This window comes from Peromyscus eremicus, chromosome 12, assembly GCF_949786415.1.
Source record: "Peromyscus eremicus chromosome 12, PerEre_H2_v1, whole genome shotgun sequence".
In the NCBI taxonomy this organism is placed as follows: domain Eukaryota; kingdom Metazoa; phylum Chordata; class Mammalia; order Rodentia; family Cricetidae; genus Peromyscus; species Peromyscus eremicus.
The window spans coordinates 1461556-1486072 of NC_081428.1; the positions used below are offsets into that span (position 1 = coordinate 1461556).

At 43.5% G+C, this 24517-nt stretch overlaps 1 protein-coding gene across 1 annotated transcript in view; it reads left to right on the top strand.

Moving 5' to 3' along the window:
* Positions 1-24517, top strand: part of Dscam (DS cell adhesion molecule) — a 488931-nt gene that overhangs the window by 204451 nt on the left and 259963 nt on the right. The window contains exons 4-5 of the mRNA XM_059277689.1: positions 19693-19839; positions 23699-23977. Of these exons, the coding sequence (XP_059133672.1) occupies positions 19693-19839; positions 23699-23977 (426 nt within the window). The remainder of the gene's footprint in view (positions 1-19692; positions 19840-23698; positions 23978-24517) is intronic.

Here is a 24517-nt window from a genome sequence, read left to right on the forward strand (position 1 = left end):
CTAGGTTGATATGATTCTGTTCTTAGAGATTCAGAAAAGTTGTTTGGCTGGGCAGGAGACCTCAGCTGCCTGAGTACCAATGGATGCTCTCTGTCAACCCTGATATCTTAGCCAAAGGAGCCTTGTGAAGTGGTTAGTGGCATAGCACCTGATGAGTTCACACTCCAAATGAAAAGGTGGAATCATTAAAGGGCACTGGGCCTGTTTATGAACCATAAGGAACTCAAGTTCCAGCACAGAACCCCTTTCCTGCCCAAACCCTGAAGTTGGTGTCAAGAGTGTGTATGTGTTTAAGTGTGGGTATCTGTGTGCCCACGTCAGCATGCCACATAAGTGTGTGGAAGTCAGAGGACAACTTTCTGGAGCAGGCTTTCTCCAGACACCATGCAGTTTCCAAGGCTCAAATTGGGGGCATCAGCAATCTTGTCTGCTTGGTACAAGAGCTGTTCATACAACAGATGACGAGGTCAAAGAGTCACATGGCAAATGCCAACATCCCCAACCCTTCTCTTCACATGAGGACCTCAGAGTGAAGAATGAGACAAAATGTTCAAGATAAAGCCAGCCCCAGGGTTCTGCCGTGAGTCTGTTCACAGAAGTAAACCCTTTTGAAGTTGTTTTAATGTACACTTTTTAAAAAGTTTATTAATATAAAGATAAATATGTCAGGATTTATTTTTAAAAAAAAAGAATTGTGATTGAAGATAAAGAAAAAGAAAGAAATTTCTTGGAGAATTATAGAACCCAAGTAAAAACCTGCAATCATACTCCCACCATAGTGGACCTAAGAAAATATACATATTTACAAACTTCTTTCATCTTAAAATAGGGAAAATATTATACTCTGCAGGTGGACAAAACTGCTTTGTAACAAGGCTGGGTACCAATGAGAATAGAAGTTCTGATTAAAAACATATCCAGAAGGGAAGTAAAAATAGACCTGACCTTTGAGGAGAGAAAATTCTGGTTTTCAATTTTGACTTTCATTAAAATAAAAATAACAAAAGAATGTCCCAAATTATTCTCTCAGGTTCAAAATCTGGTCCCACATGAAATTATTTATTTGGAACCATCCAGGGAAGGGAGAGGAGGAGGAGGAGGAGGAGGAGGAGGAGGAGGAGGAGGAGGTTGAAACTTGATGTTGTAGCCTTGGTTATTGGATCAAGATTTTTCTGCTGTGGGATAATGCTCTTGTACACTGATTTAATAAAATGCTGATTGGCCAGTAGCCAGGTAGGAAGTATAGGCAGGGTTGAGCAGACTAGGAGAATGCTGGGAAGAGGAAGGGTGGAGTCAGGAGTCACCAGCCAGACACAGAGGAAGCAAGATGACAAAGCAGAACTGAGAAAAGGTACTAAGTCACATGGCTAAACATAGATAAGAATTATGGGTTAGTTTAAGTCTAAGAGATAGTCAGTAGTAAGCCTGAGCTAATGGCTGAGCAGTTATAATTAATATAAGCTGCTGAGTGATTATTTTATAAGCGGGCTGTGGGACCGCAAGGCCAGGCAGGATCGGAGAAAACTTTCAACTACATTTTTCCTCAGAAGTCTAGGAAATCTCATGGAAAACTAGACTAACAAGGCTTGATGTACTTGTATGAACTATGATAGTAAAGGAATTGTCACACATTTTGCCATGTAAAACACACTGACTCCTAAAGCTTCCATTTCTATCACCTTGGGAAATAATTAACAAAGACCTGAAGCCCACTGTTATAAGCTCCCTCCTCCTCCTACTGCCTGTCACTTTATCTCAAGTCCCCACTGATCCCCAGTTACATGGTGTGGTGTGAACAAGGCCCAATTCATCTTCAGCTTTGGGCATTCCCAGACCTGGGGGTCTGTGCACAGGAAGTGCTGACTTATAGAGAGCCAAGTGCCTCAGTTTGTCACCTTGACCATGGGAGTAATCCAATCTGGTGCAGTGGAAAATGTTCCTCAGAGTCAGGGAAATCTAGATTGTGTGGCCTCATCCCCAAATGATTGGCCCTACAACCTCACATATTCTGCACATCTCACAGAACTAGGGGGTTAAAAGAAGTGATATGAACCCCTGGGTCAGTTGGCAGAGCTCACAGCACTTCCTTTCCCCTCTCTGTGCTCATAAATGTTCTAGATGAGGTAGATAATGCAGATATACATCTGTGTTTAGATGTTCAGCAGATCACCATCACAGATCATTAAACCACTCAATAACCTTACTATATAATTCATGTCACCAATCCATCCATTTAATGTCTTTCTTTAAAAGGAATTAGGTTGGATCCGAGGAACTTCATAGAGCCATATTGAGGAAATCATCAGAAATGTGGGCAAAGGTCTGTGTATAAAGCTTCATTTCACTCACAATAGTGAAATATTAGAAGCTTCCACCTTATATGTGTTAGTTAAATGATCGTACGTCTACCCAATGAGTCACTCCACCGTGTCAAGGTGGTGCAGTTCAACAGTCCTTTACTTGGTGGAGTGGGACTTGGACTTGAACACAGGTGCTGCTGATGGCATAGGCTCAGTCTTTGCTTCATGTGTGTCTGGGTTTGAACATCTGGAGTTCTGGTGGCCAAGCCTGGTTTCTGAGGTTGCTTTTTTCCTGCTGCTATCTGGTGTAGCAGGAAGCATTCTTCAGAGCATTATGTAGAGATCAGCTGGCCCAGGGAAAGAGGTTCAGAGTATGGACCAGGCGCAGAAGGAAGCTGTGTCTGTGCCTGGTGCTCTCCACCTCGAATCATCAGCACAGGAAACCTCTGTCCAGAAAGCCGACGTCTTTAAACAGTTTTCCCATTACATTTATATTTATTTAGAGGGATGTGTGTGGCTGCATGTGTGTGTGTGTGTGTGTGTGTGTGTGTGTGTGTGTGTGCATATCATGACAAGTTACAGCAGAGGAAGTAGTTCTCTCCTTCTACCCTGTGGGTCCCTAGGACTAAACAGGTTGTCAGCTTGTTGCCAAGTGCCTTTACTGAGATCTCATAAGAATCTGTGGTTACCCGTCCCATGTATTGATGGGTATCTATCGCATATTCCTATGCTATCATTTCCTACATTTCATTAAGGTGTGTTCTTAGAAACCAGAACAATCTCAGGCTTTGTAAGAGCAATGTTTTCTGGCCCATCATCCTCTGTAACTATTTCAAAATATATTTCAGTTTTGGAAGGCTGCCGCCTCTAACCAGAACATCCAAGGATTGTTTCATTAGTGTTTAAAGTCTCTAAATATTTGTTAAAATAATGTTCATTGAGGTTGGTGTGATGGTTCACACTATAACCCCAGTACTTGAGAGGTTGAGACAGGGAGAATGCTGTGAGTTTGAGACATTTAAAAGGAGTTTACTAGGCTTCTCTTGTTTGGGACACACCAGAGATTTAAAAGCCAGAAATTCCTCTTTTTATTCCATAAAAAAGTAACAGATTTAGAAATGTATTAAATGAGCAAAGCCTTAGGAGGGGGTGGCACAGTAAAGGAATGAAATTCATCAGGTGTTTACTAAACATCTATAAGATGATCATGGAGAATCTAAGGGAAGGAAAGTACTTTTCAAGTGTGACATAGCAACTGCCTTTGAAGAGCATTTGGCTCCATTCTTTTCTGCATGTCTGCTACAGAGAAGCTCTCTGTATCTCTCTGTATCTCTGTGTGTCTCTGTCTGTGTCTATCTGTCTATCTGACTCTCTGTATCTCTGTCTTCCTCCCCCTGCCCCCACAAAGAACAAAGAAACCCCAAACTGACTCTCGTCTCAGATACCCAGAGTCACAGTCCCACAGGTTTCAGCCACGTATCCTGCTCATTCTGAAGTGAAGAGTTCCTTAGACATTTGCAATAGGAATTTCCAGCAGAAGTAATAGGCTGGCACCATTCTCTAGGTAGCATTCTTGAACAAGCCTTGATTGAATGAGTTTGTGTCACGTGACATGTGACACAGGGGTGGGGCCACTGACACGGGCTAGTGCCATCATGATGTGTCCCACCATTGAACTGTATTCACTCTTGCACTTGCCTAGATAAAATCCCACTAGAGGCAGGGATATGTCACAGCATGAAGCTTGATGAGATTGTTTGCCCCAGAGAAAGAAACAAAGAAGCATCAGACTCCCTGAGAGCTGTAGCTGTTAAATACACTCAAGCTGTTGTTTCATTTCACTTAACACAGATTTTCTTCTGTTTCCTTTTTGATCTGCTCTCTTGTCGTGTTTGGTTATTTATTAGTGTGTATGTGAGTGAGTGTGTGTGTGTGTGTGTGTGTGTGTGTGAGAGAGAGAGAGAGAGAGAGAGAGAGAGAGAGAGAGAGAGAGAGAGCATGTGAGGAGGTCAGAGAACAAATTTCAAGAGTCGGTTCTCCCCTTTCACCCTGAATTCTGAGGTTTGAACTCGGGTCGTCAGGCTTGCACAGTAAGTGCCCTTACTGGCTGAGTCATTGTGCTATGCATCACTTGTGTCAAGAATTATGTGGCTGTTGATCCTGAGCATCAACTTTATTGGCTGAGAAGCTCATAGACAGTGAAACAAACCTCCACGTTGCCTCTGAGTCTGTTTCTAGAGAGGAATTGAAGACCTGCCTTGGATGTGGGTGGCACCTCCTCCCAGGGTAGGGTCCTGGATAGAGCTAGAAGGTTTTTGTTCTCTTACCATTCTGAGGGGCTCTGCACATGTTGTGCCACTCTCCTGTAGCCCCAAGCGGTTACACGCAGGCCTGAGACCAAGCCGACCTGGGCCCAGGCTAGGGAGCTGGCCTGCCCAGGCCGGAAAACGGACCTGCCTCCAAACCAAGCGGTTTTTAATGGATTTGCCCCACGTTGGGCGCCAAATGTAGATGTAACCAACCATCTTATTAAATAAGAAACATAGAACCAATGCAAAGAAGAAAGCCAAGAGATCAGAGCTAAGAGCCTTACCCTTCCTGCTGAAGCTAGCCTCTTCAGCCAAGAGACCTCTCCAAAAGAGACCTACTTTCTGTCTGTTTGTCTTTATATAGACTTTCTGTTCTGCCTTCTCATTGGTGGTAAACCCAAATACATGACTGCCTCATCACTGCCTGTCTGTAGAGACTTCAGGTCTTCTATGGTTGATATTGAGATTAAAGGTGTGTGTCTCCAATGCTGGCTGTATCCCTGAACACACAGAGATCTACCTAGCTCTGCCTACCAAGTGCTGGGATTAAAGGCATGCACCACCACCGCCCAGCTTTTGCTATGGCTCTAATAGCTCTGACCCCCGGGCAACTTTATTTATTAACATACAATTAAAATCACATTTCAGTACAAATAAAATACCACCATACTCTCCAGTGTTCAGATGGAATGAGAGAGAATAAAAGCAAAAATTCCTACAGCCTAGCATTTTCTCTGTGTTTCCTGTCCACCATGATGTGAGCTGCCCACCACACCCTCCCTGCCACGATGGCCTGGAGCTCTGAAACCATGTTCAACTTCGTCTTTTCAAGTTGTCTTGCTCAGATGTTTGTCACGGTGACGGAAAGTGACAAAGACACCTTGACATTCTTATTGTGAACACAAGGTGTGCAGAGTGAGTTGTGATATTCTATCTGCCTCCAGCTGTCTGCCTGGTGTTCATGCATGCAGGTTTTTAAATGCAGAACTGGCTTCTTCAGAGCTTATCTGGAGTAATACCCTCTCTTCCGCTCATCCCTATAACCATGACAAGGCAGCAGCAAACACTTGCGCTTATCAAACCACGGCTATGGCAGCAGCTGTGGAGGGCCGGGGCTCCACACAGTTCAGGCCTGGTGATTTCTGCAGTTGATATCACCAATAGCAGTGTTATATCCCTTTGCATTTTTCTATGATAAAGCTATTTCCTTGGAGAAATCCCTCTTTTCACCTTTAGTGGAAAAAGTATAAATATCATTTCTCATGGGCTTTATTTTAGCTAGGGTTTCATGTAGCCTAGGCTAGCTTCTTCAAACTCTCTGTGTTGCTCACACTGGGCATGAGCTCCTCTTCACCTAGAGAATGGTGTAGCCAATGGCAGACATGCAAAGGATTGTCACAGCAATGAGCTCATCAAAGTTCATCCAGCCTCTCTCCATGAGCCACGCAAATATCCTTCACACCTGTCAGGAGGAAAAGGAGGACTCTTTCTTCTTACCTGGCCATTACAGGTCCATCTAAAGTCGCTGCTGTCTAATGCTGACTGAGAGACTAGAATTTTTACACCTGTGCAGTGAAAAACACATGGACAAAAATTTCAGCTTTTAGCTGAACATTGAGATCTATCCATTCACCAGCACAGAGGCTGAGTTCCAACGTGAGTGAGTGAGGTGGAGCACAGGCATCAAAGGAGACTGGATAAGCAGATGTTAAGTGGGGCACCATCAGTTTCTTCCTTCCGAGCACACACATCGGCATCTTTCCAAGAGACTTTGAAAAGGAAAGGAGATGGAGTCAGTGATGGGCAGGTGACAAAGGGTTCCTTCCCAAGGACATCTGATTAAGTTGCCCAGGAGAATGAGCATGATTGTCCTCCTAGGATGTAAGATTCTCATTTTCTCTCCTCACCTGAACTCCCATCTTCTCACTCCTGCATCCTCCCAAACCTGAGCTCGCCAGTTTTCCCTTCCATGATGGGTGTGCTGTGACAATCTGTAGGGAGGTCCCCAAATGGCGATGTAGGCAACAGTGATGATCTGTGCCTACATGAGAAGGTTCTGGGGGAGTTCCTGTCCCTCCAGTGACTGTAGCATGTCACAGCTCTTCAGAATGGGATGTGTGGTTTAACTTGTTTAATTAGTCTGAGTCAGGGAAGCCTGAAGTTATAGTTTCTGTGGTGAGATCCTTACCAGGTTCATAAGGTTAAAATGATTGGAGGACTTGTCTGGGATGTACTTGTCAGTCTTCTGCCTATTGTATGTGAGATTCATGATCTGAGAGATTGGCCCAAGTATTTAATAAATATATCAGTATTAATACTAAACTATCAATGATGGAAGTTTGTTGTTGATGTACACACAAATACATGCACATATACATAGTTTTAAAAAAATAAGTGGTGCCCACTTAAAAAAATAATGCTACCTTTTCTATGGTCCTCATTTTACTATTTTTTAGTATAAAATATTGGTTATTTTAAAAGATATCCTCTAATTAAAATTTACTATGAAGAAATAAAAAAAAGATAGCCTCACTGCAAGTCACTTAAAATGGCTTCACTTTATTCTTATTTAAGTGACAAGTTGAAGTTTTCCCAACATGACAGGAAAGTAATTTTCAGAGATATTAAGGTGAGTAACATATACATCTGAGGAAACTCTTTTGTGCTCCATCTCAAGAAGAGGATGAATTATCTTGGAACGCTGGGGACTTTCACTCATCTTTGCTGTAGGGAAATTCTGCCTTTATTAAAAACATGTTGGATTGCATCAAAGGCGTGGACAACTTTACCATGTTCTGCTCTGAGGGTGTGTGAAGGGCACAGGGTGGTTTTGCTATATGAGACTTGCTAGAGAAAAGTGGTACAGGAAGAGTGTGTCCTGCTGATGTAAAAGTTAATGTAAACTGTTTCTAAGTGTACATATATGGGAAGGAGAATATGTAAAGTGAAACAAAAAGACGACAGGGTGGGCTTTCTCCGGAGCAGGGAACTCACACCCCGTGTTTAACTCTTTTGTGTGCTTTTCCCTTCATGGGAGCAGTTTAGGTGGAACTGAACACATTGTGCATAGACTCGTAAAATATTAACGATCGTGGTCTAACTAATCCGTGGAGGAAGGCACTCTCACAGTGGATTGAGTTCATGGTTTGGCTCTAAAAATAAAGTACTAAGCATGAGAGACTCATGTTAGATGCCTGCCAGGCTAAGACATGGGAGAAAGGCCTTGGGGGGGAGCAGGGGGAGGTACTAGGGCTCCCCCTAAAGGACCAACTGTGAATTAACCTATCTCAGGAAAATTCAACCATATCCTAAAAGCAGTTTTCTGCTTTTTCTGACTTTCTCCATCCATCCTCTGCCGTCCGTGGTGGGATGCATCCCCCACCCTTTGTGAGTTCTGTATCTGCCTCACCTGTTTTCCACCCAATTTTACCCGTTTCCTTGTGTTTTACCTCTTGTCTCACCATCAGGAAATAGCAGTCACCTACTTCCACCCTGGCTCCAAACCCTGGGGCTTTTGGTACTCTTCTCCCATCCGTCAAGGCAGAGGTGTGGCTTCCACATCCTCAACCACATGTCTCCCATATGTTCTTCTCACTCTCTGGCCTGGCCTTCTGGAATGGCATGCACACAACTGGATATTTTCTAATGGCCTCATCCTTTTGGATTGTTCCGTCTTTCCTTTCTGGCAACCAACAGTTGCCCCCTTTCTCATGTTGAGAATGTATTACTTACCTGGTGTCAGAAGAGACATGGATGCAAAGCTTCCCAATGCCAGGTCATTCTTGGACTGCATTCAGGATTACCTGCAATCACCTAACCCATCTACACTCCTACTTCTTTTTTGTCTTTTAAATAGTTCTGTTTGTCTAAAGCAAAGTATGTGTAAAGAATATTTGTATTGCTACCTTGAAATGTAAAGTCAATAGAACCAGCCATATATGTATATATGCAAATACACTGACTTCTGGTTGATGCAATTATCTCCCAAAGACTCTTAAGCTATGGGTCAGTTTTCCTGTATTTACAGAAAGAAGGATAGTAAGTGTTAAATAGGGAGAGATCACATGAGGCATCCTTTTGGAGGCAGCTGGATGGACATTGGTGGAGGCCAGGTCCTTGGGGCTTTTTCTCTGAATGAATCAGTGGCATTGAGGAGGCTGAGGAGCCATGTAGATAGAACAGCTCTCCCAGCACATCACAGGCTCCATTGTAGTTTGAATGTGAAATGTCCCCCTCATATTTAAAAACTGCCCCCCACCCATGGTGATGCTGTTTGGGAAGACTATGGAAGCTTTAGGAGATGGAGCCTTACTGCAGAAAGTGAATCCCTGGGGTGGGCTTTGGAGGTGTGCAGCATGGCCTTTCCTGTTGTCTTCTGCTTTCTGACTGCCAGGTAGTTGGTAGGCTCCCACTGCTATGAGGGACTGTATCTGCTCTGTAAACAGAATAAACCCTTCCTCCCTTGAGCTGTTTTTTGCCTTGGTATTTTATCACAGCAGCAGAAAGAGGCCAACATGGCTGCACATAGACAGTGACTCGTTCTGTTGAGCACTGGAGAGGCCATCCCTGAGGTTCTGCACTCCCCTCAGTTCCTTCCACTGTTCGTTCATTTTTGAACATGTTGCTTTTAATAGTTATAGCTATCTAGATTTAACTTTTTAGAAGTATTTATTTTAACAATTATGATGACTGCATAATTATACAGATGGATCGGATTCCCTCCCTTGTCTGCATTATGCTTCGATCATGTCTAGCCTCCCTAGTGCCCTTGGATTTTCTACCCTGCCAAACACCCTTCAAGTCACAAGTCATATCTCTCTCTCCCCTCTCTCCTCTGCTTGTTCTCTCTCTCTCTCTCTCTCTCTCTCTCTCTCTCTCTCTCTCTCTCTCTCTCTCTTTCTCTCCCCATCTCCCCTCTCTGTCCTCTCTCTTTCTCCCCCTTGGCCCCCTCTCCCTCTTGAGGAAGCACTCACTCTGTTCTGGCTCATTTCTTAGTTCTTTTATGCACTTATGCACCCACCACTGTTCACTTTTCTCTCCTTTGTCTAATTGCTATTCTTGTCTCCAACTAAGACATTTTCCCGCAGACATGAGTGGCCCCACAGCAAGTGACAAGCGTCCCCTCCTCATATGAATGAATGAGTACTGTGTAAGTTGTTTGAGCATCTTTGATGTTGTTGTTAATCCTTAAATAATCCCTTTAAAATCTATTTTTTTTCGAAGGATATATTCTGGAAAAAATCACGAGAAATCTAACTAGAGTAAAGATTAATGGTAGACTCCAAGATCTGCACAGGCAAAGCTCTGATCATTAACAAACTAAACAGGGTAATTAGGTGCACAGTTGAATGCAGTATGCAGGCTTAAATTAGCAGTGTGTAATTGAGCCTCATTTAACTGTGGGAGAAGTACACTGAGCAAATCTTAGTTACAGGAGGAAAATGTCTTTGTGAGATTGCTTTCAGAGTGTTTTAACATGTCTATGCTGGAGGACTCTGGACTTAGAAGCCAGCCTAGGCGTCCACATGCCCCCTACTATAATATATCATTACTTCCAGTGCAGTGATTTTTCCAGGCAGCCCGGCCTGTGCTGTGCATTGGCTGCCTTGATGACGCTTTCCTCAGCAGCACAGATTACATAACAAAGAGTAGTGGAAAGGTGAGGTCACTGCCTGAACTGGAATCCCTGCTCCTCTTCAAAGGCGGGGAGGAGGCAAGGGGGGACCTCAGAATCTATGTATCTTGAATATCTAGTCATTTAATGCAGAGTGTGAGGGGAAGGGCAGAGCAAGGGGAAACAAGAGGGTGGCTTTGCTCCCTGAGGCCTCTGTCGTGGCTGACATTGTGACTGAAGAACCGTGATGCTAACTGTAGTTCAGTGCAAAGTTGGAGGGTGTGAAGCAGCCATGGGTGGTGAGGAGGTGGGAGCATGGCCAGTTAGGTGTTTGGAGGGCAGGGATAACAAAGGTCAAAGGAATGTTGGAGGCATCCCTCTCTGCTACATCTGCACCCACCAGTAGACCAGATTGGAAAGCAAGAGAAATCAAGTCACCTTTGATATACCTTGCCTATCCCAGCCTTCCTGATTATCCTGTGTCTCTAAGCTACCAGGGCTTTGGTCTGCATGTGCCATGTGCCACACCCACAGACTCCTCTAGGAGCAGGCTACTAGAGTGTGTAAGAGAGCATGGGGTGTGAGCATAAGAAAGAAAATGAATTCTGCTCCTCTCCCAGCTCACTTCAGTAAATATCTGCTACTTCAATACCTGTGTTCATTTGCATATTCAAATTTATGCTTAGACACATACATATGTAGTATGTTGATTTATGTATCATTTTGTTATTACTCTAGATTGCCTTGGAGATCTTTCTAGAACTATGGTAGCTCTATCTTACTGTCCTTTTAATCACTATGAGTTTGAGCATATTAATTATTTTACTCAGTTACCCCTCAGCATTCTACTGTTTCTAAAGGGTCAGAGGGCACTATAGTTCAGTGCTATCTATTAATATGTGGCTATGTCTGAGGATTTACTTTGGACAGAGTCTTGTAGAGGACCCACTGGGTTGAAGTATGTACAATACTTATGACTAAAAATAATCACATGAGTTGGTCCCAAGAAATGCTTCACCAATTTATACTCTGTAAGATATGTTCATTTCCCTTCACCCCCACCAAGATTATGTATTCTCAAATGTCTTATTGATTTTTCTAATCTCCTTGGTGGGAGTAGCATATTTTAATCAATGCAGTTTAGAAAGGGAGGAAGATCAATTGCTTTCTTTCATTTTCAGAAAATTGACATTTTCATAATATCAGATCATCTGTTCTTAGAATGTGGCATCATATCATTTAACCTAGTCTTTGACTTTGTTCTGGGGAATAGTTTAGAGTGTTCTTTACACTTACTTTGTACATTGATAGCTGTTGAAGCTGGATATTTAATGTTATTATTAGTATAGAAGTAGATTCTTTCATAGATAGATGGTGACACAGCCTGGCTTTCTTCCAAGTTCTCACTTCATGCAGCAATGCTTCCAAGAAGATAACATCACCCTGACGTAGCCCTGTTGGAAATGAGGAAACCCAGACCCTAAGCTCTATGCACATCCCAGGTCATGCAGTAGAAAAGCACAGGGCTGAGGCTGCAGTAGCCACTGTGGTTTCCAGAGTCTCTCTTCCGGGGCCTCCTGGTCACTGCCTTGGGCCCTCGTCTCCTGCCCCCTCCTTTGCTGGGTCTTGTCTTGGCCCTCCTCTCTTATTCCCTCACATGAGTGTTCTGAACATCAGTCTCTGAGACAGGCTGCTCCTCCACACACAGATCAGCTCCTGTGCAGCCTGCTTTGGTCAGTCATGTTCTCTAGGGACCTCGTCTACAACAGAGACCCTCGCCCACCTGGAGGTCTTTTCTGGCCCTCACTGAGAACATAGTATCTTCTGCCTTGATGAGGATTCCTGTTGTACTCAGGTATTTCTGTGCCAGAATTTTCACTTCCTATGAGGATCCCAGTCACAGGGCATCAGGGCTCTCTCACCACAGTGTGACTTCATCCTGAAGTAGCCCATCTACAATGACCTGGTTTCCAAATAAGGTCATATTTGGAGAACTTCAGCATATAATGTTAGATGAAGAATATTTTAGCCATACCTCCATACCAGTCATCTTAATTCACCCCTCCTTCGGCTCTCCCAGATGAAGCTGCCAATGCAGTTCTTCAAGGAGCCATCGTCCTCAGGCTGTTCTCTGAGGTCCCATCTGCAGCTCCTGCTGGTGTCTCTAACACAGAGAGCAGAGGACAGAGAAGAGCCCTGCCAGGAGTCTAATTCCTCTCTGACCTACATCTGAACTAAGAGAAACTGAAAGCTTGAAAGTTACCCTATTTCCCCTTCTAATTTAGTTAATGCTATTTGAGCGTTCCCGTTTCTAAAAAGTTATATATTCATTTCCAGGATCAGCTCCTAACCATATAGACTTAGAACTTAGATTCTGACTCCAGTCCCCTGATTTCCTGACGCTGCTGTGCAAACTGTCTCGAGGAACCTAGAGAAAGTTCTGTCATTTGGGGGTGCAGCTGTCGGTGCGAGGTGGCAGGCAAAGCCTAGACAGGTTCTTTATGTGGCATTACCAAGCAACATCTGATTAGCAGAGCCATCTGCTCTTTTAATTATTATTGGCTCAGTTCAGAAGGAAGTAGCAAAGAATAAAGAAAGCAAACTGAAGAAATGATTTGGAGAGAAAAATCAAGCGTGCTTTTAAAAAATCTTTCTGCAAATTGTACCAGCCTCATTGAAGACCTAACCCAGCTGCACAGCAAAAAGCCAGAGTCTAATGAAAGAATAATTAATATCCAAATTCTAAAATGGGCTTGCTTTCAGGTAATAAACTGAGATCATTCCAGGAGAGGGGCAAAGTATTTTCTTGCGGATTGTACATGAGGAAATAATCATGTTGGGTTATAAAATGGTATATCTTAGCTTTCTCTCATTTTACCTAAAACCAAATAGAAGATGTTTTTAAATATGTATCTGTATTGCTGTGTATGTATAGATGCATGCCTGTTTGTATGTAGTAGGCACACATGTAACCTGGAGCACAGGTATGTGTGTACACATATGTGTGAAGACTCAAGTTGGATGTTCAGTGTCTTCCTTGATCACTTCCCACTTTATTTTCTGAGACAGGGTCTCTTTCTGAATCTGGTGGTTGTTGATTCTGACTACTCAAACTAGTCAGCCTGCCCTGGGATGCCCTGTCTCTGCTTTCTGAGTGCTAGGATTAAGGCTGCCACCACACCTGCTTGATGTGGATTCTAGAGATCCAAATAGTACTCCTCATGGTTGTCTGGCAAGCTCTTCACTACTGAGCTGTTCCCGAGCCTAGGAAAGAATTTTAAATGCAGCAATGATGACAGATTGCTTTACATGGATATCTATTTAACAAATACTCTTGTATGGTATAACCACATGCTGTTCTGGGTAATGGGGATAAGAAGTTGAACAACAAGCAATGATGCCTTCCTATTCTGAGTGGAGGAGAAGGACACTGAACCAAAGTCATATGTATGAACAACATTAATTCCCATCAATATATGATAAAGCTCAGCCTGGGTAAGGAGAGGTCTTGGGCACAGAGAATGTGAACAACACTGCTAAAAACTTAATGTAGGAGCTGAGACCAGGAGTGTACAAAAGGAGGCATCTAGGGAGCGTGGGGCTCCAAGATTCTGAGGAAAGCAAGTGAAAGAAGGGGAGAGTTTCTGGCCTGATAGGCGAGGGAGGAATAGAGGAGAGTCTACAGGATATGGTCACAGTACAATCCTTCATAGGTAGCATATATGACCTGGTGTGATGGGACTCCATCTTGACTCCTAGGGACGACTTGATATGGTAGAACTCTGCTGTGGGATGTTCTGTATGGCAAATGTGTTGCTAATTAGTCAATAAATAAAACACTGATTGGCCATTGGCTAGGCAGGAAGTGTAGGCGGGACAAGGAGGAGAATAAAGCTGGGAAGTGGAAGGCTGAGTCAGAGAGACACTGCCAGCCGCCACAATGACAAACAGCTTGTGAAGATGCCGGTAAGCCATGAGCCATGTGGCAAGGTATAGATTTATAAAAATGGATTAATTTAAGCTGTAAGAACAGTTAGCAAGAAGCCTGCCATGGCCATACAGTTTGTAACCAATATAAGTCTCTGTGTTTACTTGGTTGGGTCTGAGAGGCTGTGCGACTGGCAGGTGAGAGAAATTTGTCCTGACTGTGGGCCAGGCAGGAAAACTCTAGCTACAAAACTCCATCACAACATCTAGAGATGTCAAATCTCTGTCTTTATGATTGCAAAAATCCTGAATGTTGAGTGGGAAATGGGCTGGAGATGCAGGCCTAGCACTGAGTATCTCTAGACACGTATCATGCAATGTAAAGCAGGCATGCAGATGGATCAATAACTACTCTAGAGGGTGGAAAAGAGAGCCCTGCTATTGGCTGCACTATGATGGGTGCAGAATAACTAATTTTCATGACTCCTTGACATGTACCTCATGTTCAAATAGTACATATCGTGTCTGACAGTTGAAGCAACATGACAATGACATCAGAGAAAGTCCCTGAGTTCCCACCACGATTCCTCTGGACAGATGCAAAGACTTCTGAAGACAGCTGTTGTGATAAAATTGCACTAAATAAATGGCTTAAATAACAGTTATATAATTCTTATTTCACAGTTTTGGAGGGTGTCTGATGAATCATTTCTTATTGAACACTCCTTTCTGGCTTGTAGGTAGCTGCTTCCTCACTGTGTCTTCTCACCACAGAAAGGATGAGCTTGTTTTACTTCCTCTTCATATGAGGGCACAAACCCCATTTCAGGGCCCCACCCACATGCTCTCATATAAAAAAATTACTTTCTCAAACCATTACCTCCAAGTACTATCACACAGTAGCTTAGAGTGTCTCTGTATGCAATTTAGATGGATATGCATTCAATGTCTAACAGATGTCTATGTGACTCTCCTGACCCACAGCCTGTCACTGGGATGTATGAAGATGTTCTTGGACATATTATAGCTTTCATTACCCTAGAAAACACAGCCAGGTCATATAACACTGGCTCATGGGATTGGCACACATTTCACCACATTGACACCAAGAGACAGAAATACATACATATGTGAACTTAAACATATCCATATACACTATATACACACATGTACATTTGTGGTGCTGGGGATCAAAAACCAGGACTTTATGCATGCTAGGGCATCACTTTGCTGAGCTGTACTCATGGTCAAATGGCAGAACTGTGGTATAAGTCTCTTCCATGTCATTTCCACCGTTAGACTTTTCTAGTGAGTTTGCCTCTTGTGATTGAAACCATAACAATGAACTCCTGTGAGACCCTATGTGCAGCTGCCCTGCTAAGTGAGACACCTTCTAGTAGTCACCCACCACTCAGCTTGCACTGGTCTTGCACTCAGCTCCCTCTTCTACAATGATCCCTGAGCCTTTGAGGGTGAGGGTGGCATACACATTCCCTTTAGGGCTGAGATTCTGTAGTCTCTTATTCTCTGTGCCCTGGAAAGTCGTGGTCTCGGTGTTAGTCACTATCTACTGAAAACAGAATTTTCTCAGATGATGGGCAAGAGGTGTATTGATCTAAGGGAATAATGAGTTGTTAGGAGTCAGTTTAATATTGTGTCCATTTAGCAGTACGATAGTACTAGGTTCTTCCTATGATCTATCTAGCCATATGTCCTTGACCCTGATAAGATATCAGGTTTGGGTTTTATTTGTGCTGTTGGGCTTAAATCCAATCAGAAAGTGGTTCAGTACTCCTGTGTTATCTGTGCCAATGTTATACCAGTGAGCATGTCTTGCAAGGCCAATCATCGTGTATGAAACTCAAAACTCTCAAAGAGCTAATAAGAATGGAGGTGAAAGTTATATGTTAAATAAAAAAAAAATCTTTAAAAAGTGAACCATACCATGTTTGTGTCAGTGTTCATGGGGACAACTTGGATACAAATGTTGATCAGTGCCTATCAGATCAGAATGATCCTGTTTATTTTTACTTATTCTTATCAATAATATTTTAGTTAACAAATCATAGTTGCACATATTTACGAGGCATAATCTTTTGTATGTATATGTGTACAAATTGTGAAATGATTAAAATGAGCTCATTTACATATATACCATATGCATAGCCTTCTTTATGATGAGCTGTTTGAAGCTTACCCTCTCATAGTTACTTCAGGATATATAATACCTTATCACCACCTGCTCTCACCTGGAAATTGAGATGTCTGCCTGACATCTGTACCATCAGCCAACCTTCAATAATAGAACTGATCTCCTGTCTGTCTTAGAAGAACAGACCAAAGTCTAGAGAGTTGAATGTCTTGAATGACACCACATGGCAGGAAAATGACAAGATAGCTTAGTGTTCATATCTATGGGATTCTGGACCCTGGGTTTTCTCTGCGACCCTAAGAGATCTCTCAAAGTAAGGAAGCTTGGTCCACCTCATACCACTGAAAAGATCTTTCAAATTGATTATTTAGTAGAGACTGATCCAAATTATCCAAATAGAGTGAGCATATCAATTAATACCAGATATCGTACTGGCTGTAGTTAAACATTTAGACTGTTGTAAAGGAAACATACAGGCTTGGGGATAAATTCCAACTTCTTTTCTCCCATTCTTCGTATTTTTAATCCTAAGACTCAAGGCTGTTTAGGATAGAAGCTCCTTGATGATATGGCTGTGACATATGCTGCTTTGCATTCCTGGAGCTCAGATGGTTGCTAACTCAAGGAATGAGCATGCTGCTGGGCCCTGGTTACCTGCTCATCCACACATAGCACAGGAGCATTGATAATCAGCTCAATACACACTAGCTTTTTGCAGCTCAACTGTTAAACCTGAGGCTTTCTACCACCCATACTGCATTAAAACAGAGCTCTTGTGCATCTGCTGTTTTAATCTGTGCCTTTGGTGCAACTGGACCAGACCATGGCTTAGCTTCATTGTCCTGTGGGCTTTCTACCCCTCAGCACCACAACAGGGAGGCACATGGATGTAGAACCCCCATCCTGAGGGGTCCTGCAGTGCCACTACTATGCAAATGTCCAGTTTCTGAGATAATCCTGTATCTCTAAATAGAAATACCCCACCAACCCATTTGATACATCTAGGCAGGCCAGCTGGATGAGGGCTTTGTCACAGACGTATTTTAGTGGCCCTAGAATAACGCTCACATTAAGTGACTGCAAGGTGGCTCAAGAACTCCCTACAGCCTATTCAGAGTCATAACTGTACACCTGTTCCTTCACTCTGGACACTAAACACATCACACACGTGTGAGGACAGGGATAGTGGTAACCCAGGCAACAGTAACAGGCAACAGTCAGAGAAGCAAGAAGCAGAAGAGCGATGGAGATCAGGTCCAGGGGCTTAGGCACTGAAGAGCTCAGGGACCACTTACTATATGTTGAGAAGCCAGAGGTGTTTCTCAGACATCCCATGATACCAAGATAGTGCAGCCCAGCCATCACTGATGTTCACAGTACCAACCTCAAAGTCAAAGACCGCTCACTGCCATTATCCTGGTGACTCTGGTTTGCTGAGTGTCTGACATTCCAAATATTACAAACTATAGCTGAGAAATATTTCCATTAGAACTCTATAGTCTATCCCTGTAACCTACACCAAAAAATAATGTTAACTGTAAAATTTGCCTTTGGGCAATTGTGTTACCAGGCAGTTCTCAAGAGTCAAGGTGTGTGTGTGTGTGTGTGTGTGTGTGTGTGTGTGTGTGTGTGTGTGTTTGGGTGTATGTGTGTGTGAAGGGGTGCCATATTTTATTGCCTCTAATAATCTATGTTTGCATATTTGCTTATACCAAAAAAAGTTTATAACCCATGTAAGAGTATGAACAAACCATCTTTACACATGACTCAAGAGCCTCTGGTGTAAAGCAGCAGGCAGCAGGCAGCAGAAAGCCAGGGGACAATAGAGGGGTCCTTGACACCATGGAGACAATGCATCACAGGGCTTTGCTCAGTTCTCATTGTCCCCTAAGGGTTCCACACACCTTGAAGTTGAGATGACCCAGAAGCCATAGGCTTTCATGCTCTCTGATGATGAAAAGCCTCTATTCCTCTACCTTGTTTTCAGTTTTTAAATGTCGATCAATTTCAAGATGGAATTCAGTGGGTAGTGGCAAAGGAGAGGTCATCAAAGACGAGCTAGGTCAGCTCCTTCTCCGTTCTCTAAACTTCTCAGAAAGTGTTCACAGCAATAGAAGATCCAGTTCTCCTGAAATAATGTCCTATGAGTCTTCTTCATGTGCCATGTTAGCCGTGCAGTGGGAGCGTGCCCAGGACCAGTGCAGCACTGGTCCTGCCACTATGGACTCACTCCTCCCCTGCTAAAGAGCCGTCACAGATGGCCATCCACGTATGTCTTCCCAGATGATGGCCTGCCAGTTCTCAGGGAAATGCTCCATGCTCAGAAGATGACAGAATCTGCATGTTTCCTCTTTGTCCTCTTGCCTGTCACTGCACTTCAAAAGAAGGGATTATTGGGGCATTATACAACCATGTAAAATATGTTGAAAAAGAAAACATGTTTCTGTCCTGCACAGTGTATATCAATAAGAGGTACTTGTAGTACTTGCCATACAGTGACATACAACAGAAGGTAAAAGATTACTTGTTGCTTTCTTTTGAAGAAAATAAAGCAAAATTGTCTAGACAGTATGTACATAATATAATAAAGAAAACATCCCAGCTTACTCTGCTTGAAAAGCTGAAACAGATTGGACCCTTAAGGAAATACATAACAGCTTTTAATCATTGTGAGAAGAGTCTTTGAGTGAATAAATAATTCTCAGAGGACTTTGTTGATGTGGTCAAGTTTTTTTCAATTTACTTTTTTTTCTATTAATTCTTTAAGAATCTCAGACAATGTATTTTGATAATACTCCTCCCACCTCCAAATCCTCCCAGATCCAATCATTTTCCTACCCACCAAACTTTGTGTTCTATTATACTTTTCAAACTTCAAATCCAATTTGTGCTGCCCATACATCCTTGGATGTATGGTCTTCCCCTACAAAGTGGTTGACTTATACGGGGCTGCCCTCTTAAAGAAAACAAGTCACCAGTAGCTCCTCAGTTGGAAGCGGGACTTTGTGCCCAGCTCCCTCTCTGTGCTGGGATTTGGTCTGGTTTGAGCTTGGCCAGGTTTTATTCATGCTGTCATAGCTTTCCTGCATCTGCCCTGCTACATCCAGAGATACTATTTCCTTGTAGCCATCCAGTGCCTCTGGCTCTTACAGGATGCAAGACCCCTCAGCTATCAGGGAGGGGGTGAGGAGTATGTGTTTCTTTTATGGATGAACATTCTGAAGTCTCATTCTCTGCCCCTTGTCTTGTGGGCCTCTGTGTTAATCATGTCTACTGCAGAATGAAGCTTTTCTGATGAGGGCGGAGAGATACACTAATCTACAGGTGCTAAGTTGTTAGGGGTCTGTTTCTACCCTATTTACACAAAGCCCTTGTTTCTCTCTGTTTCAGGATCTAGATTTCTCATCACATCCACGGGAGCCTTGTATATTAAAGACGTACAGAACGAAGATGGACTGTACAACTACCGCTGCATCACGCGGCACAGATACACGGGGGAGACGAGACAAAGTAACAGCGCGAGACTGTTCGTATCAGGTGAGAGCGTGCTCCCAGGCTGCCGCTTTCTTTGTGCTACCCCTCTGTTAGTTCTTGATGTCTTATCCCAAACGGAAGGATTTGTAACTAAGTGGAAACCTGCAGCTTTTGCCTCGACATATTTTATAGGTCACAAGTGTCTTTTAAGCCAGCATCTACATAGCAATACAAACATAAATATTCCAACTCATTTTACAGTTTAGGAGACTGTACCTTCTTTTGACTGAAATGATTTTCAGTTTTGGAAGGCGTGTTCTGTGCCTTTGTCTTACGTATTTATATGTTTTTGTTTTTCATTGAGGGACACAGCTAGCCCCAGCCTGCTTCGAGGCGTACTAGTCACAAAGGCCCTGCTGGGACAAAGCTGTCTAGGGAAGTGTTCTTTCAGGCCAGCCACCTAGGCACTCAGAGGCTGCTGTGGACATGGTCCATGGCTACTCCTTAAGTAGGCGTCAGAACATGGTGTCAGCCCTACTTTTTGCAGGTACAGGAGTCATAAGAGCATAGAGATTTATACCAAGATTTTTAAGAAAAGCTTGGAACCAGACAGTGTGTAGTGTGGTCAGATTCCCAGCAGAAGCACCTGAGCAGACCATGCATGAAGGTGGGAAGGTGACCTCCCATTGCAGTGAGTCCCCAGAGTGTCAGAGATGCCAGAAATGTGGGAGATCTTTCTAGGGAAGCTGCAGGTGTTGGGTTGAACTGGCCCTAGAAGGAAGTCATGTGTGATACAGGAGGCCAAGGCTATAGCAGCAGAGTTGTGCAAGACTATTTGAGCTCTCACCTTGGATACAGGCCAGAGAACCACAGGATTTGGTGTTTACCATACTGGAATTTGGAGGGTTTTTGGTCCTGTCTTAACTTGCTAGTCTCTGTCTTCCCCTTTTGAGGTACAATGCTTACAGAGGCTCACAGTGAAGACATTGCCTTCAGTTTCTGGAGAAGCACTGAACATTTGAACCATGTTGGGGCTGTGAGACTTAGGGAGACTCTTAAAGTTGCACTAAATTCATCTTGTATTGTGGGATGGCCATGAGCCTCTGAGGTCCAGGAGCAGAATGTTGTAGTTTTCAGAAGTCAACTGTAGGCTTATGTTTTGGACACTTGTTCCCTGGGAAATAGGAGGGAAACCCTTAAGAGGTGGATCTCAGGAGGCTGAAGTAGGGCACTAAGGTCTCAGGCCTGACCTTTGCAGTCAGAGCCTGCCTTATCTTCCAGTCTACTCTCCATTTCCTGTTCTGTGGTGGTGTGAAAAGGTGCCACTGTGCACTCTACAGCTGTGCACCCCCAGACTGAAATCCCTCTGTCACCTAAGCCAGGATGAGCCTTGCCCTCTGTTCCATGCAGTCTGGAATGGCTTGTGACAGTGGTGCTTTGTGTTTTGAATGGTGAGTTTGATACTCAGGTAGCAAGCAAAAGTAAAAGAAAAAACAAGAGGTGAGCAGAGAGAATTAAGCATCAAAGCAGATGCTCACACCCAGCAGGCATGACTAGAGTGGTCTGACGGAGAGCACAGACAAAGGTATATTAAACCAGGGGTGTATAAACACGCAGCAAAAGTCTAGTAGGGAAGCCCTCTTTGGTTAGTTGGCTCTAGCTCCTAATTGAGAGAGTTCTAGGGACAGCAGAATGCCTCCTCTAACAAGGCTTCCGGGTGAAAGACCAAATAGCAATAGATAAAGATGACATCATTAGATTGGGTACTCACATCATTCAGCAGAAGCCAACTGGGAAAGTTGAGGCATCAGCTGGAGTTGTCATTGAGCTTTCTCTCCATGGCCGAGCTTCCTATGCCTGAACTTCTGGCTTCTCATTCCCACTGCAGGCACTTTTATATTATGGGATAAGTAATAGTGACCTAGGTTGGAAGTAGTTTGCCTTCTATCTGTTCTCAGTGGTGCAATGATTAATCCCCTTGGCTGTTTGCTGTTTTGCCCTTACCACATTCCAGAGCCAGGGGCCAGGTTGACTCAGGACAGTGAGACTTGGGGGATACTTGAAATAAACATGCTGGAGTCTGGAACAGGAGAGACTGCGGCTTCTCTCCCAGTGCTCATGGTCCCCTTACTTTCTCCTTTTATTTTGTCTTTCTGGGACTTTTTCATGAGCTTCCTAAGTCCTGTAAGTTTCATGAGCTTCCTGAATCTTGGAAGCATCCCCACCTCCCTCCTGAAGGAAATGTTTCAATTCTGAGGTAATAGCTACACAAAACAGGGGAGTTGTCCCCTCTTTCCTAATCACCTTTCTGTCTCTAGGGTCAAACTTTGTGGGTGCTTGTTCTAGACTCCGGGACTTCAAGGCCTAGACATACCATGACCAGCGTGGGAGAGAATGTGTAGTACATGATTGGAATGGGGTTTGTAGCTAAAAGTAAAGAAGGTTGCAGGGTTTCCTTAGGGGCAGAATGGAGGAAGTAAGTTGTTTTTCAAGATAAGCTGGTTTTGATACTGTCGGGGAAGGATATTGGGGACACAGTACGTTGTCTATTTTTAACTGCTGGGTGTCTGGGGTTAGGGTCAGCTGCTTTCTTTTGCCGTCTTTGGAAACTGTACACCTACCTGATTTCTTGGAACTTTGAGCCCAGCCAGGGCCTCGGTTGTTAGGAGAGGGAATATTTTCTTTTACCAGCCTTTCTAAGTGAGATGGAATTTCACTACTGCCTGATCTGCTGTTGACTATTGATAGATACCTGTTGTTACTTGGTATTTTTTCCTTTTGATAAACATCTCTTTACTTTTAAATTGATTATTATTTGGATTTTAAAAATACTTCAAGTGGTTTTTGTTTGTTTGTTCGTTTTCTGTAGTTCCTTATCTATGCTGGACATTGATCCTTTGTCAGATGAATAGTTGGCAAGTATTTTCTTCCAGATAGAAAAAGTGTAGAGAAACAAGAACTCTCTCCCCTCCTGCTGTGAGAATGTAAATTAGTGCACCCACCACAGAGAACAAGGTGGGAAGTCTTTGCAAAGCTAAAATCAGATCTGCTGTGTGATCCAGCTTTCCCTTTACTATGCATCTAGACCCAAAAGAAATGACATTGGCATGTGACAGAGATCCTGGCATGGCCACATTGATCTGGAACTTTCTATATTAGCTTAGATGTGAAATAAACTTCAGCCATTAACAGATTTAAAAGATACAAGGAAAATGTGGCATATACATTATGGTGTGCTTGAGCTGTGCAGAGAAATGAAACCTCATTATTTGCCACTCCATGAACAAAAGTGGAGATGTGAAGTGAAGTAAAACCAGCCAGGCAGGGAAAGACAAGAACCTTGTGTTCCCATCCATATGTGACTCTTACACAACAAAATCAAACTGAACGTAGACTAGTGATTACTAGAAGATAGAAAGAGGCCTGGATTTGATCAATACCAACTGCATACATGCATTGAAATATTATACCAAATGCCCAATATATGTACAATTAATACTGCTAACCAAAAGTAAATAAGTCTAAAACATCTAAAATGAATAAAGAAATATTGTACTAAACCCCTTTATCTTGTGAAATGAATTTTGCTAATTTAACAGCTCTCTTTGCCATTGTTGAGAGGAGCTGTGTGACATGTTCCATTATCACAAGATAACCCCCTTCTTGGCTGCGCTGACAACTCCTGTCAGAGCACGCTGACTCCGGGTATTTTCTACAAAGCAAGAATCATCAGCCAGAGCTCTGACAAGGGTTCAGGCTTTTGTGAGTTATGAACAGGATAGATCTGTCTGTCTGATTTAGAGATCTGTGGCCACAGTGGACAGGAGGTACAGGAATGCTGTGTGAAAGCCCACGTGTGGTTCTCAGTGGCCACACATGCTCCCCATCCTTGGCCTTTGATAATTTCATTTGTCTTCTGCAGACCCAGCGAACTCAGCCCCATCCATCCTGGATGGGTTTGACCACCGCAAAGCCATGGCGGGGCAGCGTGTGGAGCTGCCTTGCAAAGCACTTGGGCACCCCGAGCCAGACTACCGCTGGCTGAAGGACAACATGCCCCTGGAACTTTCTGGGAGGTTCCAGAAGACAGTGACAGGGCTGCTCATTGAGAACAGCCGCCCCTCAGACTCAGGCAGCTATGTGTGTGAAGTATCCAACCGATACGGGACTGCCAAGGTGATAGGCCGCCTGTACGTGAAACGTAAGTTGGACAGTTGGAAGGTAACTGGAAAAGGTGGCACTAGCCGTATGGTTGGTGTCAGACAGAAGCTAATCTTCGTCTTTCCCCACAGCCTTCTTCTGACCTTACAGCATTTGACCTACATCCATGGTACCTGCCTGGCAGATGGAAAATTGCCCTCACTGTTACACAGCCTGGTTTTGAACTCAGAATTGTCTGATGGCCACGCCTTGAGGTTTTCATGAGGCCACAGAATGGCTGCCTTCCCAAGAAAATACCACCTAGCTGTCATTCACAATGGCCAATTCTGAAAACAGACAAGGGGGAGGGTGGGGTTGGTAGCTCAGTGATGGAAGTCAGGCAAATGGTTTTTCTTAGCCTCTTTCTAGAAGTTACTTTAAATTTCTCAAGGGCACTGCTATCAGTAGAAATGCAGATTCTAAATTATGCAGACACTAGACTTGGGCACAGTTTCTTTCTTTACCTTCCTTTCCTTTTACATTTATTTGTTTTGTGTGTGCTGGGGTAGTAGTCACGTGCCATAGCTCATGTGTGGATGTC